The sequence below is a fragment of the Rattus rattus genome, chromosome 2, assembly GCF_011064425.1.
Source record: "Rattus rattus isolate New Zealand chromosome 2, Rrattus_CSIRO_v1, whole genome shotgun sequence".
NCBI lineage: Eukaryota > Metazoa > Chordata > Mammalia > Rodentia > Muridae > Rattus > Rattus rattus.
In genome coordinates, this window is record NC_046155.1 from 48,158,899 (window position 1) to 48,173,093 (window position 14,195).

General features: G+C 40.7%; 1 protein-coding gene across 1 annotated transcript in view; it reads left to right on the top strand.

The window, feature by feature from the left end:
- Sorcs3 (sortilin related VPS10 domain containing receptor 3) overlaps nucleotides 1-14,195 on the top strand; it is a 617,283-nt gene that overhangs the window by 434,752 nt on the left and 168,336 nt on the right. The window contains 1 exon segment of the mRNA XM_032892177.1: nucleotides 12,863-12,927. Coding sequence (XP_032748068.1) covers nucleotides 12,863-12,927 — 65 coding nt within the window.

Consider the following 14,195-nt stretch of genomic DNA (forward strand, 5'->3'; position numbering starts at 1 on the left):
TGGGCTGGCCATGCATCCTCCATAGGTTCCTTCTTAGTGATAGATGCTACAGGGGGAGTCAGGTGTTGGCCCAGAGTGGCTGATTAACACTCTCCTCTCTCCTTTCCTGAGGAGGACTGACAGACTGCAGATGCACCGTAGGATGAGCTAGGAGGCTAAATCTGTCCGCTCTGGCTTTGAATTTGGAGCTATCATTTATTAGCTCTGGGGACCCAGACAAGTCATTTTCTTGTTTCAGCTGTTAGCCCCTTGTTGGTAAAATACACCCAAAACTACACATTTCTGGTGGGAATGTTGAACCTTTTGTCCCAAAATACAAGTGAATGCCCCTGTTGTTGGCAAAAGATGGTATTATCAAGGTGGGCACCTCCAGCAAACTTGTTCCTTCAATCTAGAGTGGAGGGAGGACGGTTTCAATAATCAAATCAATTACAGCAGGTAGTAAATAAGATGACCAACAAAGGCATCATTTGATCATAGGAAGACTCATAAGATAGTGAAAAACTATTATATTACATTGGAGCAATGTTTACTGTCTTCTTTATGGGCTTCCCTGTGGGCACATCCTCTGCTCCCTAATACAGTTGTCTGATGGCATCCAGATACGTTTATATAAATGGACTTAGATGTGGCAGACGCCTTTTCTTAATCCAGCCCCAGTCTTAACCTGAGATCTGTCAATGTAGACTCCAGGCTAGTATGTCTACACCATTATATTGTACCAGAATGCAGCCCCTAAAGGTCCTGAGGCAAAGACTGTGAAATTCTGGTTTTATTCTCTTTAGAGCTGAGATACAATTAAAAATGTTACCAGAGTAATTGGCAACATCCATTAACTTGATGAGAATTGCCCAAGGCGACACATTTTCCCCCTTTTGCACATTATTAGTCTATAAATACACCTGGTTCTTTGCTCTTTCTTCTGTAGAACTTCCACAAACTGTCCTCCCCACCCTCCCAAGCTGTCTCCTTAATGCCCTTTGCCTTTTTAATTAACTCTCTGAGTATTTTCTGCACTTCCAGCCGGTACCACATAATCTTGGATCTAATTACATGTGGCCTTGTGGTTTATCTGAGAAGCAGCTCCAAAGCTCAGCCCCGAGGGTAGTGGACTTAGTCCGCAGAGCCTTGTATGAGGTTCAGCTCTGTGTTAAGCCACTAAAGAATCTGCAGGGACTTAGCCTCCTGTGTGAACACATCTAGGTAATGGGAATGACAGCGTCTGTGGAAACTAGGCAAGGATGTGGTTGCGATCTGCAAACAACCAAGTGCTGATGGCGTCTGCAGTAACTCCATTATCTACCCAGGTTTTGTTTTTTGTCTTCTGGTCCTTGATGAAGTGATGGGTACACATTCTTCAGATGGTGAGTGAGACCTCCAGTCCTCAGCAACAGAAAGTCTTGATTCTCTCTAATGCATTCAGTTGATGAAGGCAAAGATGAAACAAATGTGGGAGAATCCATAATGGTCAGCCATAAAGACTGGCAGTATGAAGGCTGGGACCCTCCAAGGTTTCATTTCTCCTGAGCTGTGAGGTATAGACATCAGAGACAAAGTATGCAAAGGATCCTTGGTCTCCTCCATCTTGTGCTTTCTGAGTCTTTGAACATATCTGTAATTCACTTCGGAAAGCTAACCCTTTGTGGCAACGCAACAGTGCTGCCAGATGTTGAGGTGCTTGTCATAGTTTTCAAATGGTATGTGGTCCCTTAGTGCCATTTCCTATGTGAGTGTGAGCTTCTAGACATCTGGAACTTATTCTAACTCCTCTTGACATCCTCTACCCCTGACTTCCCTTTTTGGTATTGCATAAACGCAGGTACCCAATAGCTGAACATAAGAGGGACAATTGTTCAGGTGATATGGTCTGCCTTGAAGGGATGTGGGATTGTGGTGATGAGGGTCACAGAGAGGTACCTCTTCTCCATCCAATTCAGACATCATGACATTCTTGTCAATGTAAATGTCTCTCTTAGTCTTGAATGTAAGAGTTGGAGACCTTTCAGTGGACACTGGCTTAGTCTTGAGTGTAAGAGTTGGAGACCTTTCAGTGGACACTGGCTTAGTCTTGAATGTAAGAGTTGGAGACCTTTCAGTGGACACTGGCTTAGTCTTGAGTGTAAGAGTTGGAGACCTTTCAGTGGACACTGGCTTAGTCTTGAGTTTGCGGTCTTGCTCTTTAGCACATCCCATGCAAGTGGTTGTGGGCGTTGACTAAATACTCAGCAGGGAGGGCAGCCTGATAAAGGATGCCATTCAGCACATCCCCAAGTCATTGCTGCTGGAGTCATACATGCTGCAGGTTGTGATTTTTTTATATATTTTAAGTGCACACTCCATAAACTAAGTATCTATGTGTTTGTACACATGTCTATATATGGATTTGTACTTAAAACTTGCTATCTATGCACACATATGTATTTGTAGTAAAAAATTTTAAAAGTCTATTTTCCTAAATTTCTGGCACAGTGTCTACAGTTTATCCAAGATAATTGTTGTTTTGTTTCTGGAGTGACTTCTTGTGCTTTCTGCCCAAATACCCTATTTAGCACACTATTTTCCAACACAGTGCCTTAGATCCCACTCCCCAATCCCCATGTTCTTCCTAATCTCAAGTTCTACCCCTAAATCCCTATTCTGTCTGAGACCTTCCTGGTCTAACTTTACCCTCTCTGCATTCTCCTAATGTGTTACTCCAAAAACACCTTATAAAGAAACAGGACATGCTCAGGACTTAGATCATGAGATTGAAGACAGGATGCTCCAAGGGCTAGAACCAAAGATTCTGCTTGTTCTTTGCTTAAGTTCAGGGAATGTTGCAGTGGTTTAGGCCTATTTAATTGAAAGTGGTCTGTTTAATGAATGAACAGTTTGTCTATGAACCACAGGTCTTTGTACACTTTGCCATTTAACACAATTTTACTTGGAAATATGAAAGTACTCACAGGAGTAACTTAGATTGTAACTACCCTATGTGTAAACAGACATATCATCTGGATCCTACGGAGTACTCACCCATAGTAGGTACTCAGTTAAAAGCTTGCAGGCTGTATTCCTAAGAAAAAACTGCTCCAGTAGTCTATAGGAAAGTTCTTATGAATTTGTTACTGATATCCCAGTCCCGAGCACCCACAGACCAAGGCTCAGTTTCTAACAATAGGTGGCATATATCATGTTCCTGCTTCTGGGTTCACCGTGGTTCAACAGAGTTGAGCTTGCTTGTCGTTGGAAATGACCTCTCAATGTGTGATCTGTTCTGCATGTACTTCACTGGACTGAAGGATTTCTTTCTAACCCTCTAGAACTTGAAAAGATGTTAGATTAAATTAGATTAGATCATGATTATTTTTCCAACTGCTTCTCTGGTAGGATTTACATTATATTTTAACCCAGTATAAACCTTTGACTTTTTATAACCTTAGACAAATGGTTCATAAAAATAGTTAGCCTTTTTTTATGAGATCTAAACGGTATGTAAGTTGATGATTTTTTATTTCATCTCTTTTATCTTATGTAAAATTTAGTTATTTAACTATTTTTCATATATCTTTGGTTGTGAGCCTAGCCCTTAAGGGCTGAGCCATCTCTCCAGCCTTATTTTTTTTCTTAAAGGTATATAGTGTACATCGGACACGCCCCCTCAACCAGTCTCTCCTACCCTCCTTTTTCTTTTTTTTCCTCTTTTCTGTCTATTTTATTATGCCATATAATTTTACCTATACTTTCACTTAACACACATGCAATCATATACACTGTATTATATGAAAAAATATATCATATAATATATATTATATGCATGTATATGATGTGTATTTCTGAATTAAATCCAGGAATCACAAATGAGAAATAGTATTAGTTTCCTATTTTTCTAAAACTGATTGAAATTTCTTAACATTTGGGTACAGTTACATTCACTTTTCCATAGACCATAGAACTTCCTTCTTTATGGCTGAAGAATTCCACACTCTTCTGATCCGTTCTTGTATTGTCAGGCACCTAAATTGGTCTCATAACTTTGCTATTGTGAATATAGTTTCAATGATATTGGTATAGAATCAGATCTGTTAAAGACATTCAAGGTCTCTAGGTATTAGAAAACTATATTGCGTTTACATCTTCTGTCAGTATGTCAGTCATTAAGAAACAAACAACAGAAACTGTTAGTGTGGATGTAGGGAAAGGGACCTTCATATTGTAAACTAGTCTAACATCTATATGGGGGAATTCTAAAAAAAGCACCAAAAAAAAAAAAAAAAGAAAAGAAAACCCAAAACACCAAAGAACAACAACAACAAAAGCAAATAAATCTAACATATGACCCAGATCTGTCACTCTTGGGCATTTACACAAAGGACCTGAAATCAATAATAGAGTTTTAATTCCAGTTTAGTATATTTCAGATACTAGTGAACCTCAGCCCAATGGGAAATACAGAAATGCAGTTCTTGATAAAAAAGTAGGAAGTTGAGGGAACAATACACAGCTACCGAGCGTCATGAGAAGGCCTTGCAGATACACTGAATGACTTCATAGGGATGTGTTGTTATGGGATCTTTGGCCACAAAGAAAGAAGGAGAGAAGTCACAGTATGGAGGGAGGGAGAGAGGAGAAGGGAAAAGGAGGGAGGGAGTTAGAGAATGAGGGAGGGGAAATGGGGACAGAGACAGAGAGAGAGAGAGGGAGAGAGAGAATATTAGTATCAAGATATAAAATGCAGTTAGAACCCAGGACAATTCTTATTCATGAAATACAGAAAAATATAGAGTACTCTTCTTTCCTCCTAACTAAAAAATAGAAAAAAAAATCTTTCCTAAATTTAAAAATTTCAAGAAAAACCTCTCTAAGTGTCATATTACATTGTTGTGGTCCAATCCCAGAGTCTAGGGAGAGAATGTGTTCGCTGTAGACTGTGAGGGACTCTAGCCCTGATTTCTTTGGAACAGATGGAGGGCAGGTGCATACTATACCGGAGTGGGTGTCAGGGTCGGCACCTAAAACTCTGCTAATTTAGAGACTGATCAATTCAGGGGACCAATTGTGAACTCAGAGTGTCCACTAGAGCAGCCATGGTCAAGCTGGCTGCAAGAGACGCTGGGGTGCTGTTGCTCTGAGATTTTCACAGCGTGATCACATTTGTCAAGTGAATCACTAGGGGACCAGGTTTCACTGCTCCAATATTGCTTTGTTTATTATAAATGGGGAAATAGCAATATATTGATATAAAATGAAAGTTTTAGCCAGTTAACTGTTTAGAGATTAACTAAATGAATGAAATATGTTGTGTTACAGAATTGTTTTCAACATTTATTTGAAACATATTGTAGGCTGTTATTATTCATGTCTATTCATCCACTCGGTAAATAATAAATGTGGAACAAGATACAGTGTTGTGTACTAGTGAAAAACCATCATTTAATCAGGCATAGAGGTTGTCTTTAAGGAGAGTATGATGCAGGAGAAAAACAAGAGGTGTATCAAACTGTCAGTAAAGTATGATTGTGCTTGAACCCAGGGATCCTTTTGATTTTTATACATTATAAAAGAATGTGTCCTTACACTTCTGAAAACCTCCATTGCCTATCTGGAAACAAACAAACAAACCAAGAAAAATTTCATTGTTGATCTCTAAGTTTTTTTTAAAAAAAATTGTGATAATGTGTTTTAAACCATATTCATCCTGACCCATTAACCTATTAATTGCAATTGTTATGACAGGGACACTTTCATAGTGAGCACTGCACAGTAAAAGATATTGGTGTGCTTCTCCTTCTTCTGAGTATTTTACATATTTATTTTTATTCGTGTGTACCTATAGGGTTCCCCGTGAGTGTCGGTGCATGTGCAGGTGTGTGCACATGTGTGTGTAGTCTGTAGAGACGAGAGAGATAACTTGAGTCATTCCTCATGAATAGCCCAACTTATTTGTCTTTTCTTGTTTGGTTGGGTTTGGAAAAAGGGTTAGAGTAGACTGGCAGTCTGGGGAGCCCCAAGGATCCTCCTCTCTCTCCCTTCCCAGCACTGGGATTGCAATCATGTGTCACCATATCCAATTTTTTTTTACAAAGATTCTGGAGACCTATCATACTATGCTTAAGTAGGTGGTATGGGGACACTTTACCAACTGAGCCATCACACTATCCTGTTATCACCATCGTCGTAGTCATCGTCGTCGTCGTCGTCGTCGTCGTCGTCATCATCATCATCATCATCATTATCATCATCATCATATCTGCCCATTGTTTAATTAAACACTTGTGGCATGGAGAAGATGAGGCACATTGTTCATGATCCCACAGTGACCTCAGTCTGGTTGACAACAGAATGGATGTCCTTACCTGCATCATTAATGCACAGAAGGAAGAGGTCTTCACAACTCAAAGCTGAGTTCTGGCCTCTAATGGGTGGTTCTTAACTCAGATCAGTGTTCCTGAAGGTAAGAGTCTTCACAATCATGAATCTTCTATGTACTTCCCAAGAACGAAAATTCTAGGACCTTATCTCAACCACCTGGGTCAGAAATGCTCCATATACACAAGCACCCTGTTTTAATGCTCAGAACACCAGTGCGTTCTATTGCTACACTTGCTGAGAGATTCAGGAAGGGAAGGCTATTGCACCCATTTAACGAAACCAGAATCCCCAGGGTAGGACCTGTGCTTTGGTGTTTAACATTTTTTACACAGTCCCCCCAAGAAATTCTAATATAAAGTCAATGCAAAGAGCTTCCATGAGAAGTAGGTACTGAGATAAGTCATAAATGCAACAATGGAGCATACTGTACAATTCCTATTCCAACTAGAGAGCTTGGGGGAGGGGGCTGTGGTGTGTATTGGAGAGATAAACTCAGGCCTGACAGGTGACTACTCTGTAATAATATACATTACAAATGGGAAATATTTCAAATGTCTGATCGCAAAGCAAAAAAAAAAAATGCGTGGGGGGATGTGTGAGTGAGTTTATACATATGATAATTAACTTAATTTAAATAATTGTACATAGTGCACACATATCAAAACATTATATTGACCCCTATTCCTGTATGTAACTTTAATTTATCTGTGAAGATACTGTTCATAAATATTTTGTAATTTAAATGTCTAACTGATTAGCCAGTAAAGCCTGGGGATTCTCACCTTTTTGGTAGTTTGACTTTGGATTTCTCCCTCAATGTTCATTTCTCCAAATTCTTGGGAAATCTGTGCTCTGCAGTTCATATTCTCACAGAGAGAAAAACACCCAGGCTCTCGGCCCTACCACTCCTTCCTGACAGCCAAGTGTGCTATGAAGAGGCTGGGACTAGAGTTCCAAATTGGAATCTAGGGCCACTCAGCACAAACTCACTGTGTTTCTGGATGCGTACAAAAGCTGCTTTCTGATCTGTGGAATGAAGGGGCTGGATTAGACTGAGACGTTTCAAAGGTTGCTCTGTCCAGCTTTCCTGGGGACTGTCCTGTTGAGGCGAGCTGTCATGGATCCTGAGATGCTCCTGTCTGACCTACTTGGTGGATCTGGATGTGAAGACTGTTCTCACAGAGGGTGCTGTTGCTAAAAATAAACGGGCAGCTTACGACCTCCTTGCAAGTCTTCGATCAGTCGTGTCTGAGTGTAGCTTCTAGGGGCTGAGTTCAGTGTCCTCCCTGGAGGTTTGGCTGTGTTCTCTTGTTCCAGTGGTTTCTCTTGTTCCAGTGTCCTTGGTCTTTTATCATTACTTGAAAAGGCTTCCAATTTAGGGGAACAATCACTCTTCTTCCCTTCAGTATCCCACGTGATCTTCGATGCCATCCTCAGGCTCATCAACTGTTATCAGATTAATGACACATACCTCTAAAAAGAAACCGCCTCACACATGTCTAGGTTTTTGTTTTTGCTTTTGAAATCTCCCCTTTCTTAGCATAAAGAGAGCAGCGGTAAACAAATCCCTGGAGCATGGAGAGCAAGCATTGGTTTGTCTGCAACGAGTTTGTCTAGAAACTAAAGGATATTTGAGGTAGGGCCTTATGGAGGTTCTCTGGCTGAAATTGTTTTAATCAGCCATTCAATGAATATTTACTGATGATCTTCCCTGTGATAAACACTGTGATTTTATATGCTGATGGATTATTCCACAGTAATCTATGAGGTCAATGGACATGTCTGCTAGGGATACAAAGATGATATCGACCCACTGCAATGATCTTTTAATCCAAGGAGAACAATTCTTTATTATTATAAGTTCTCATCAAAAGTCATTTTCAGATTTGTGATCAGATGAGGAATAAAAACAGGAGAGCTTGCCTCAACTGAACACCTTTGGCAGAGATAGATTTTTTTATCTGCTGCCTAGAAGACTGTCATAATTAGGCAGTTAACACATGTAAGACAGAAGAAAAGGGAGAAAAGACAGAAGGCTAGAGGGCAGGTTAGCCAATTTTGTTCCTCACATAAAAGAATAATAGCTAACATAGGATACTTCCCATGTACCACCAGTGATGGAGTATTTATTGCTTAGCCAATGCAGTCTCTGTGACTCTAGGAAGCTAGTGTTGTGATCCTCCTATTTTATAACACATACATGTATAATGTTCTAGGGAGTTGGCAACCATGGGACAAACCCTTCTAGATGAAGACTGATGAGGCCTACTCAGAAAAATTAATTGTATCCAGTTGTGCATGTTACGTTTCAGTCGAGCCTCTTAGCAGAATAATTCATGGTTAAGGACCTGAACATTCCTCATAAAGGGATTTTTTCACAGATTGTATATGATTGTAATATTCTAATTCTCTTTTGTTCTATGGAATTTTGTTTTAAGGTATCTTAATTAAAACCAGAAATATGGCATAGTTAAGCACAGTTGCTATCTATGGCTTGTTTACAGTATGATGGCAATAACGTGTTCTGAAACAGCCTTTGTTTACCACCTGATGCTCTGTAGCGATGTGCTAAGAGTTTTCGTCTGTGCAGTTCCAGTGAGATGCTTAGACCTTTGCTTTGGTGCAGACACTACTGACAGGGAGTAAGTATGGTTTGATTTGGATCGTTTCTAAAAATGGATCTCTGCAGGCTCCTGAAGTGAAGGCTTAATTGGCAGCTGGTGGGCCTTTAATAGGTGCGTAAGGAATTGATAGCTGGATAGACTATTAAGATGTGGAGTCTCATTGGAGAAAGAAGTTCACGTAGAACATTCCTTGGGCTGGTATATTGTATCTTCAGACCCTTTCTCTCTGTCTCTGTTTCCCAGGCACCATGAGCTAAGAGGAACATCTCTACTATGTCTCTTTCATCATGATGCTCTGTCTCATAGGTGTATAGCAATGGAGCAGTATCAGCAGATTGAAACTATAAGTCAAAATCTTCCTTCAAGCTGTTTTTCTTGTCCTGTGACATAAAGCTGACCAAGACAAGAGCGTTACTTTTCTTGTGGCCTGATCTGTTCTGGATATTGGCTCGGTTCTGACGTTAGTCCCAGAAGGTCAAGGAATTCGGATGCTGGTGATAGAAGAAATCCTAGGATCATTTGTTCACCTGGTTGGCACATCTGGGTGAACATGCCTCTCATCCATCTCCCATTACCCATGGCATCCTCGAAGCTCCTTTTATCTATTGAAGACCTCTCCATTCTTAGACATGAAGAGTCAAGACATCTTACAAATATGCAACTTTTTATCATCAAAAAATCTCTTTTATTACTCTCACTTCAAAAAAAATATCTTCTCTATTCCTTGGTCTCATTTAGTTGACTTATGCAGGATATTTCTTGCTCTTTTATTTTTATTATGGGAATGGGGATATGTTGGCTAGAACATTGACTCTAAAATAAGTGGTCGGACCAAGACCCTAGTCTCCATTAGGCAGATGCAGCAGTTCATGGGAGAAGCTAAGACCTGGCTCAAACCCACCAGCCTGGTCTAAGTCCCACTTTTGCTGCTGCTTCTTAGCTGTATAACTTGAGACAAGTAGCTTAAGCTCTGAATTCCTGATTGGACTTTCTTTAAATAGAGGAAAGGATTGATTCTCAACAAATAGAGTAAGCAAAAGGGTTAAATGAGACCAGTGTTTCTTTGTAAGGCAGTGCCCACCACATGTGTGCTTTCAGATCTGTGAATTGTTATCATCCTGTGGCTCCAGGCGCATCAGTTAATCTCTCTTATATCCTCTTTACCACACGGGAAAATTAGATGAATGGTACTTTCTTTAAAAACTCATTTCAACGATTAATTAAGATAATGCTTATGAATGCCAAACACAATGCCTGATACTAGATGTTCTCTGCACTCATTAGCATTTGTCAGTGTTATCTTGTGCCTTTCCCCGTACATTTCCACCATAGCATCCCTTGCTCTCCCACTTGCCCCACCCCCAACAGACATTATCAGATATATTCAATCGCTTATTTATTTATTTATTTATTTTTGGTTTGTGGTTGTCTTGTTTTATTAGCATATTATTTGCATAGTGTTTCCAGAAATGGACCTTGGGACCTTAATGCTAGAGACCTGATTGTATCTGTTGAGTGTCTGTTAATTTCCCTGGGACATGGCGTGGTTTAGAATAACCATAGTTTACAAGCATCACAGCAACATTACTATTTGTACTAGGTGAGGAAAGGCAGATCCAAGGACTTTGTTTTGTCACCTGTGAGCAGGCATGGTACAGAGTCCACGGAACGCTGAGTGTGTCTAGTTAGAGCAGTGCCTTCCTCCTGGGGGTAGTTTTGTCTCTCACCAGGAGACGGCTCACAAAATCTAGAATCACTTTCTTGTCACAATTGCCAAGATGCTGCTTTATGTAGATGGTAGAAATGTTCAACAGTTCAGACGGCACAACAGAGAACCATGTAGTGTAGGCGTTGACTATGCTAAATTGAGAACCGGAAGACTGATGTTGACATTAAGGCAAAAATGACCACTGGCATTTTCTGCTGGATTTAGATCTGGAAGTCACAACTAGGATTGTTCTAAAGAACCTTATTTAGGGATGTGGAGTTTTACAGCATGGTTACTTGTACAAATCCTTTGGGTGTTTTAAAAACACCAATATTGTGATCCCACCTTCATAGATTTTGGCTTCACAGATCTAGGTCTGTTAGTTTCTGACCTCTACTACTAGTGTTTGTAAGCTTGTATGACTGTGGAGGCCAAGGTTCTGGCTAGAACACAGAAGAGAAGGAGGGGCTGTTGGAGGGATGAGGGTGGGTGGACTTGTCAAGGAAGAAGGAGCACAGAAACAGATAGAGGGAAACAGGCCATTGGAATTGCCCCATAAGGAAAACTTGGCCATCTTTCAACTTCTGACTGGTTTTATGTGATGAATAAGTTCTCCATGCCTCAGTTTCTCTTCCAGCCAAGTAATGAAAAATAATAATGTACTCAGGTTCAAGATTTACTGTTCCAATCAAATGAGATAAATAAAACAAAAAGTAATGTATCAACAATTGTTGGAGAAAACTTCCCTTGAAATACTGCCTTGGCTGTTTAACTTTCATGGGAAAAGAAGTTACAGAACTAAATGTTTTAGCTAACTGGAGTTAGGTTTTCTAAGACATGATTGTTGCATTTTAATCAACAAAAATATTTTAATTTTCTCTAATTTATATCATTTGCCACCCCAGTGTCATAAACTAAGAACATTAGGCATAAAGGCCTCCCACTTCTTTTTTCAGTGTCCTGAGCCCTTCACGAAGCTGTCAGGCCTCTAAATCATCTTTAATATGGTTACACCCCAGGGCTATTGGAAAACATAGGGACTTGTGACGTGGAAATTGAGTTTGGAGTTTTAGTGCTGTTTGCCATGTTCTCTATTTCTCTTACTGTCTAGATATCTGTTCTTAAGTAAATGTTCTTCCTAACTTGCTTCTCTTACATGCCGAAGCCTGGAAAATCAGCAAACTGGTATTGAGATGGTTTAAACTGGGAGTCACCTGGCCATGACAGAATGCAGCCACTGGCAACACCAGCAGTGACTCTGTTTCTAGAAGTGCCATCTGTGACAGGGACAGTCTACATTTCTTGTGAATCAGGGTGTACTAGAGACCTTGAGTGCTCTTGGGTACAGGGATGTTTTAGTGTGTTTCTTGGCACATGCAGATGGATTTCTGCATCTCACACTGGCCTAGATGTCTACTGCAGGAGAGGAGACCGATGCCCAGGTGGCCTTGAGAAGGATATATAAAGAGTGCAGACTCTGACCTTATCCTCTTCAAGCTGCTGGCAAGGAAGTCTCAGGTTTCTCTCAACCAAGTAGCCAGGAGACTTTTGTCCCAGATACCATATCTTGAGTGTTTGCAGCCAAAAAGTTGTTGTTTGTAAACAAGGGAAGAAAGATTAGATGTGTTTAGATGATGGGGACAGACCTTGAAGCCAACAGAATAGGGAAAGAAAAAAAGGTAGTGTTCTATGTGTAAGACATGGATAGAGCAATAGTATGGCTATTCAGGGGTGTCTTGGGTTGAAGATGCAGCTCAGCGATAGAATTCTCCCTATCAGTGAGCATGTGCAGAGATCCAGTTCAGTTCCTAGGATAAGGGGTGGGGGTGGGGGGTGTCAGGACTGAGAACACACATGGTAGGGGAAGGGAGACTCATGGTACAAAGTGGCAGGGATGGCTCAAGGACAGAGATTCAGGCTGGGATTCCTATGTCATGGGCTCTGCTTTTCAAGAGACTCACTGACACCACTGTAGGAGTCCTGCATTGCGACCACTGCAGATGGCACTCTCTAAGACCAATCATACTTCTGGGGCTGCCAATGGTTGTACTGTGTCAGCCCCCAGCATGCAGGCTGGACCTATTCAGAGATTAGACTGCTGAATAGCAGCCCAGATGTATATTGTTTTGCTGTCCCCTCTGCTTGGCCTTACTCAACCTGTCTCTCCCTTTCTCCCCAGGTCGGTGTCCGGATTGGATAAAGAAGCAGACCTGGTTCACATGGAAGTGAGGTCGGCAGATGGATGTGAGTGCTGGTGAGATCACACTATGGCCAGAGATCTGCCTGAGGTCACTCTCCAACCCTGATTTGATTTGCATTTTAATGACTTGGGAAGATGAAAAGCCTCAAGGTCTATTACTGCCATATCTGTCCCTATTTCCTAGAGTAGAGGAAGAGACTTTCAGTCCCAAGGGAGACTTATTGACATAAACCCCCAGGAATAAATTTTCTGGGGATGTGAGTAGGTGTTATGTATTTTGCTGCCCCTGTTAGTGATTTCCTTAACACCTTTGGTGTAACTCGAACACTGGCCTCCATAGCTCATCCAGGCATTTTATAACCACACGCTAAACCACAGGGACCACTTGCTTTAACAAATGAGCCCTTTTAATAGATAGGCTTTCAGGAAAAATTAACAGCAGTTAGTCTGTTTATTGTATAAAAACTTAAATATAACCTACTATGTGCTAGACTTTGTTCTTGACCTTGGAGACACAGTGGTAAGACATGTTATCTGTGCAAACAAAAGGGTTTATTCTAACAGTGGATCCCAAAGAGTTCAAGTATATAACATTTGTATGGGTTCTTAATTTACTTGTTGAGAAGTTCATTTAAGTATACACTATATCGTATCTATCTCGCCCGTTCCCTCTTGATTTTCCTCAAATTTCTTCTTAACAAATCCCCTCCTCAATTTCATGCCTTTTTTTCTTAACATTTTTAAACTACTAAATCAACTTGGTGTGTGTGTATGTGTGTGCGGTGACCCGCTGGAGCATGAGTGATATACCAATGATCACACCCCTAAAGAGAATAATTATCTTCCCCAAACATCTATCAGCTATCAGAAACTCCTCAATAAGAAATGGAGCTTTGGGACCTCCCAAACCCCACCATGAAAGAGGAGGCAGCAAACATGCAGGAACTTAAAGACAGGAGAGAGTGTCATGAAATGCTGTCTTCATACATGACATGGCTGTTTACATGCATGCACTTACAGGAGATACTGTCATACTCATAAGATTTGAAAAAGGTCAAGACAGACAAGCCACAATGGTCTTTGTAACTTGTATAGCTGCCCAAATCCCACTGAATTTGTGTCAAGTCAATTATTATAGCAATTGTAACATTTATGGCTCTAGAGACAGTCGAGTGGTCTTCCGGAAAGACCATAGTCAGGTTCTCGGCACCTACATCACAGCTCACAACTTTCTGTAGCTCCAGTTCCTTGAAATCAAATTCTCTCTTCTGGCCTCTGAGGAATTCCACACAAATGACACACATAAATAACA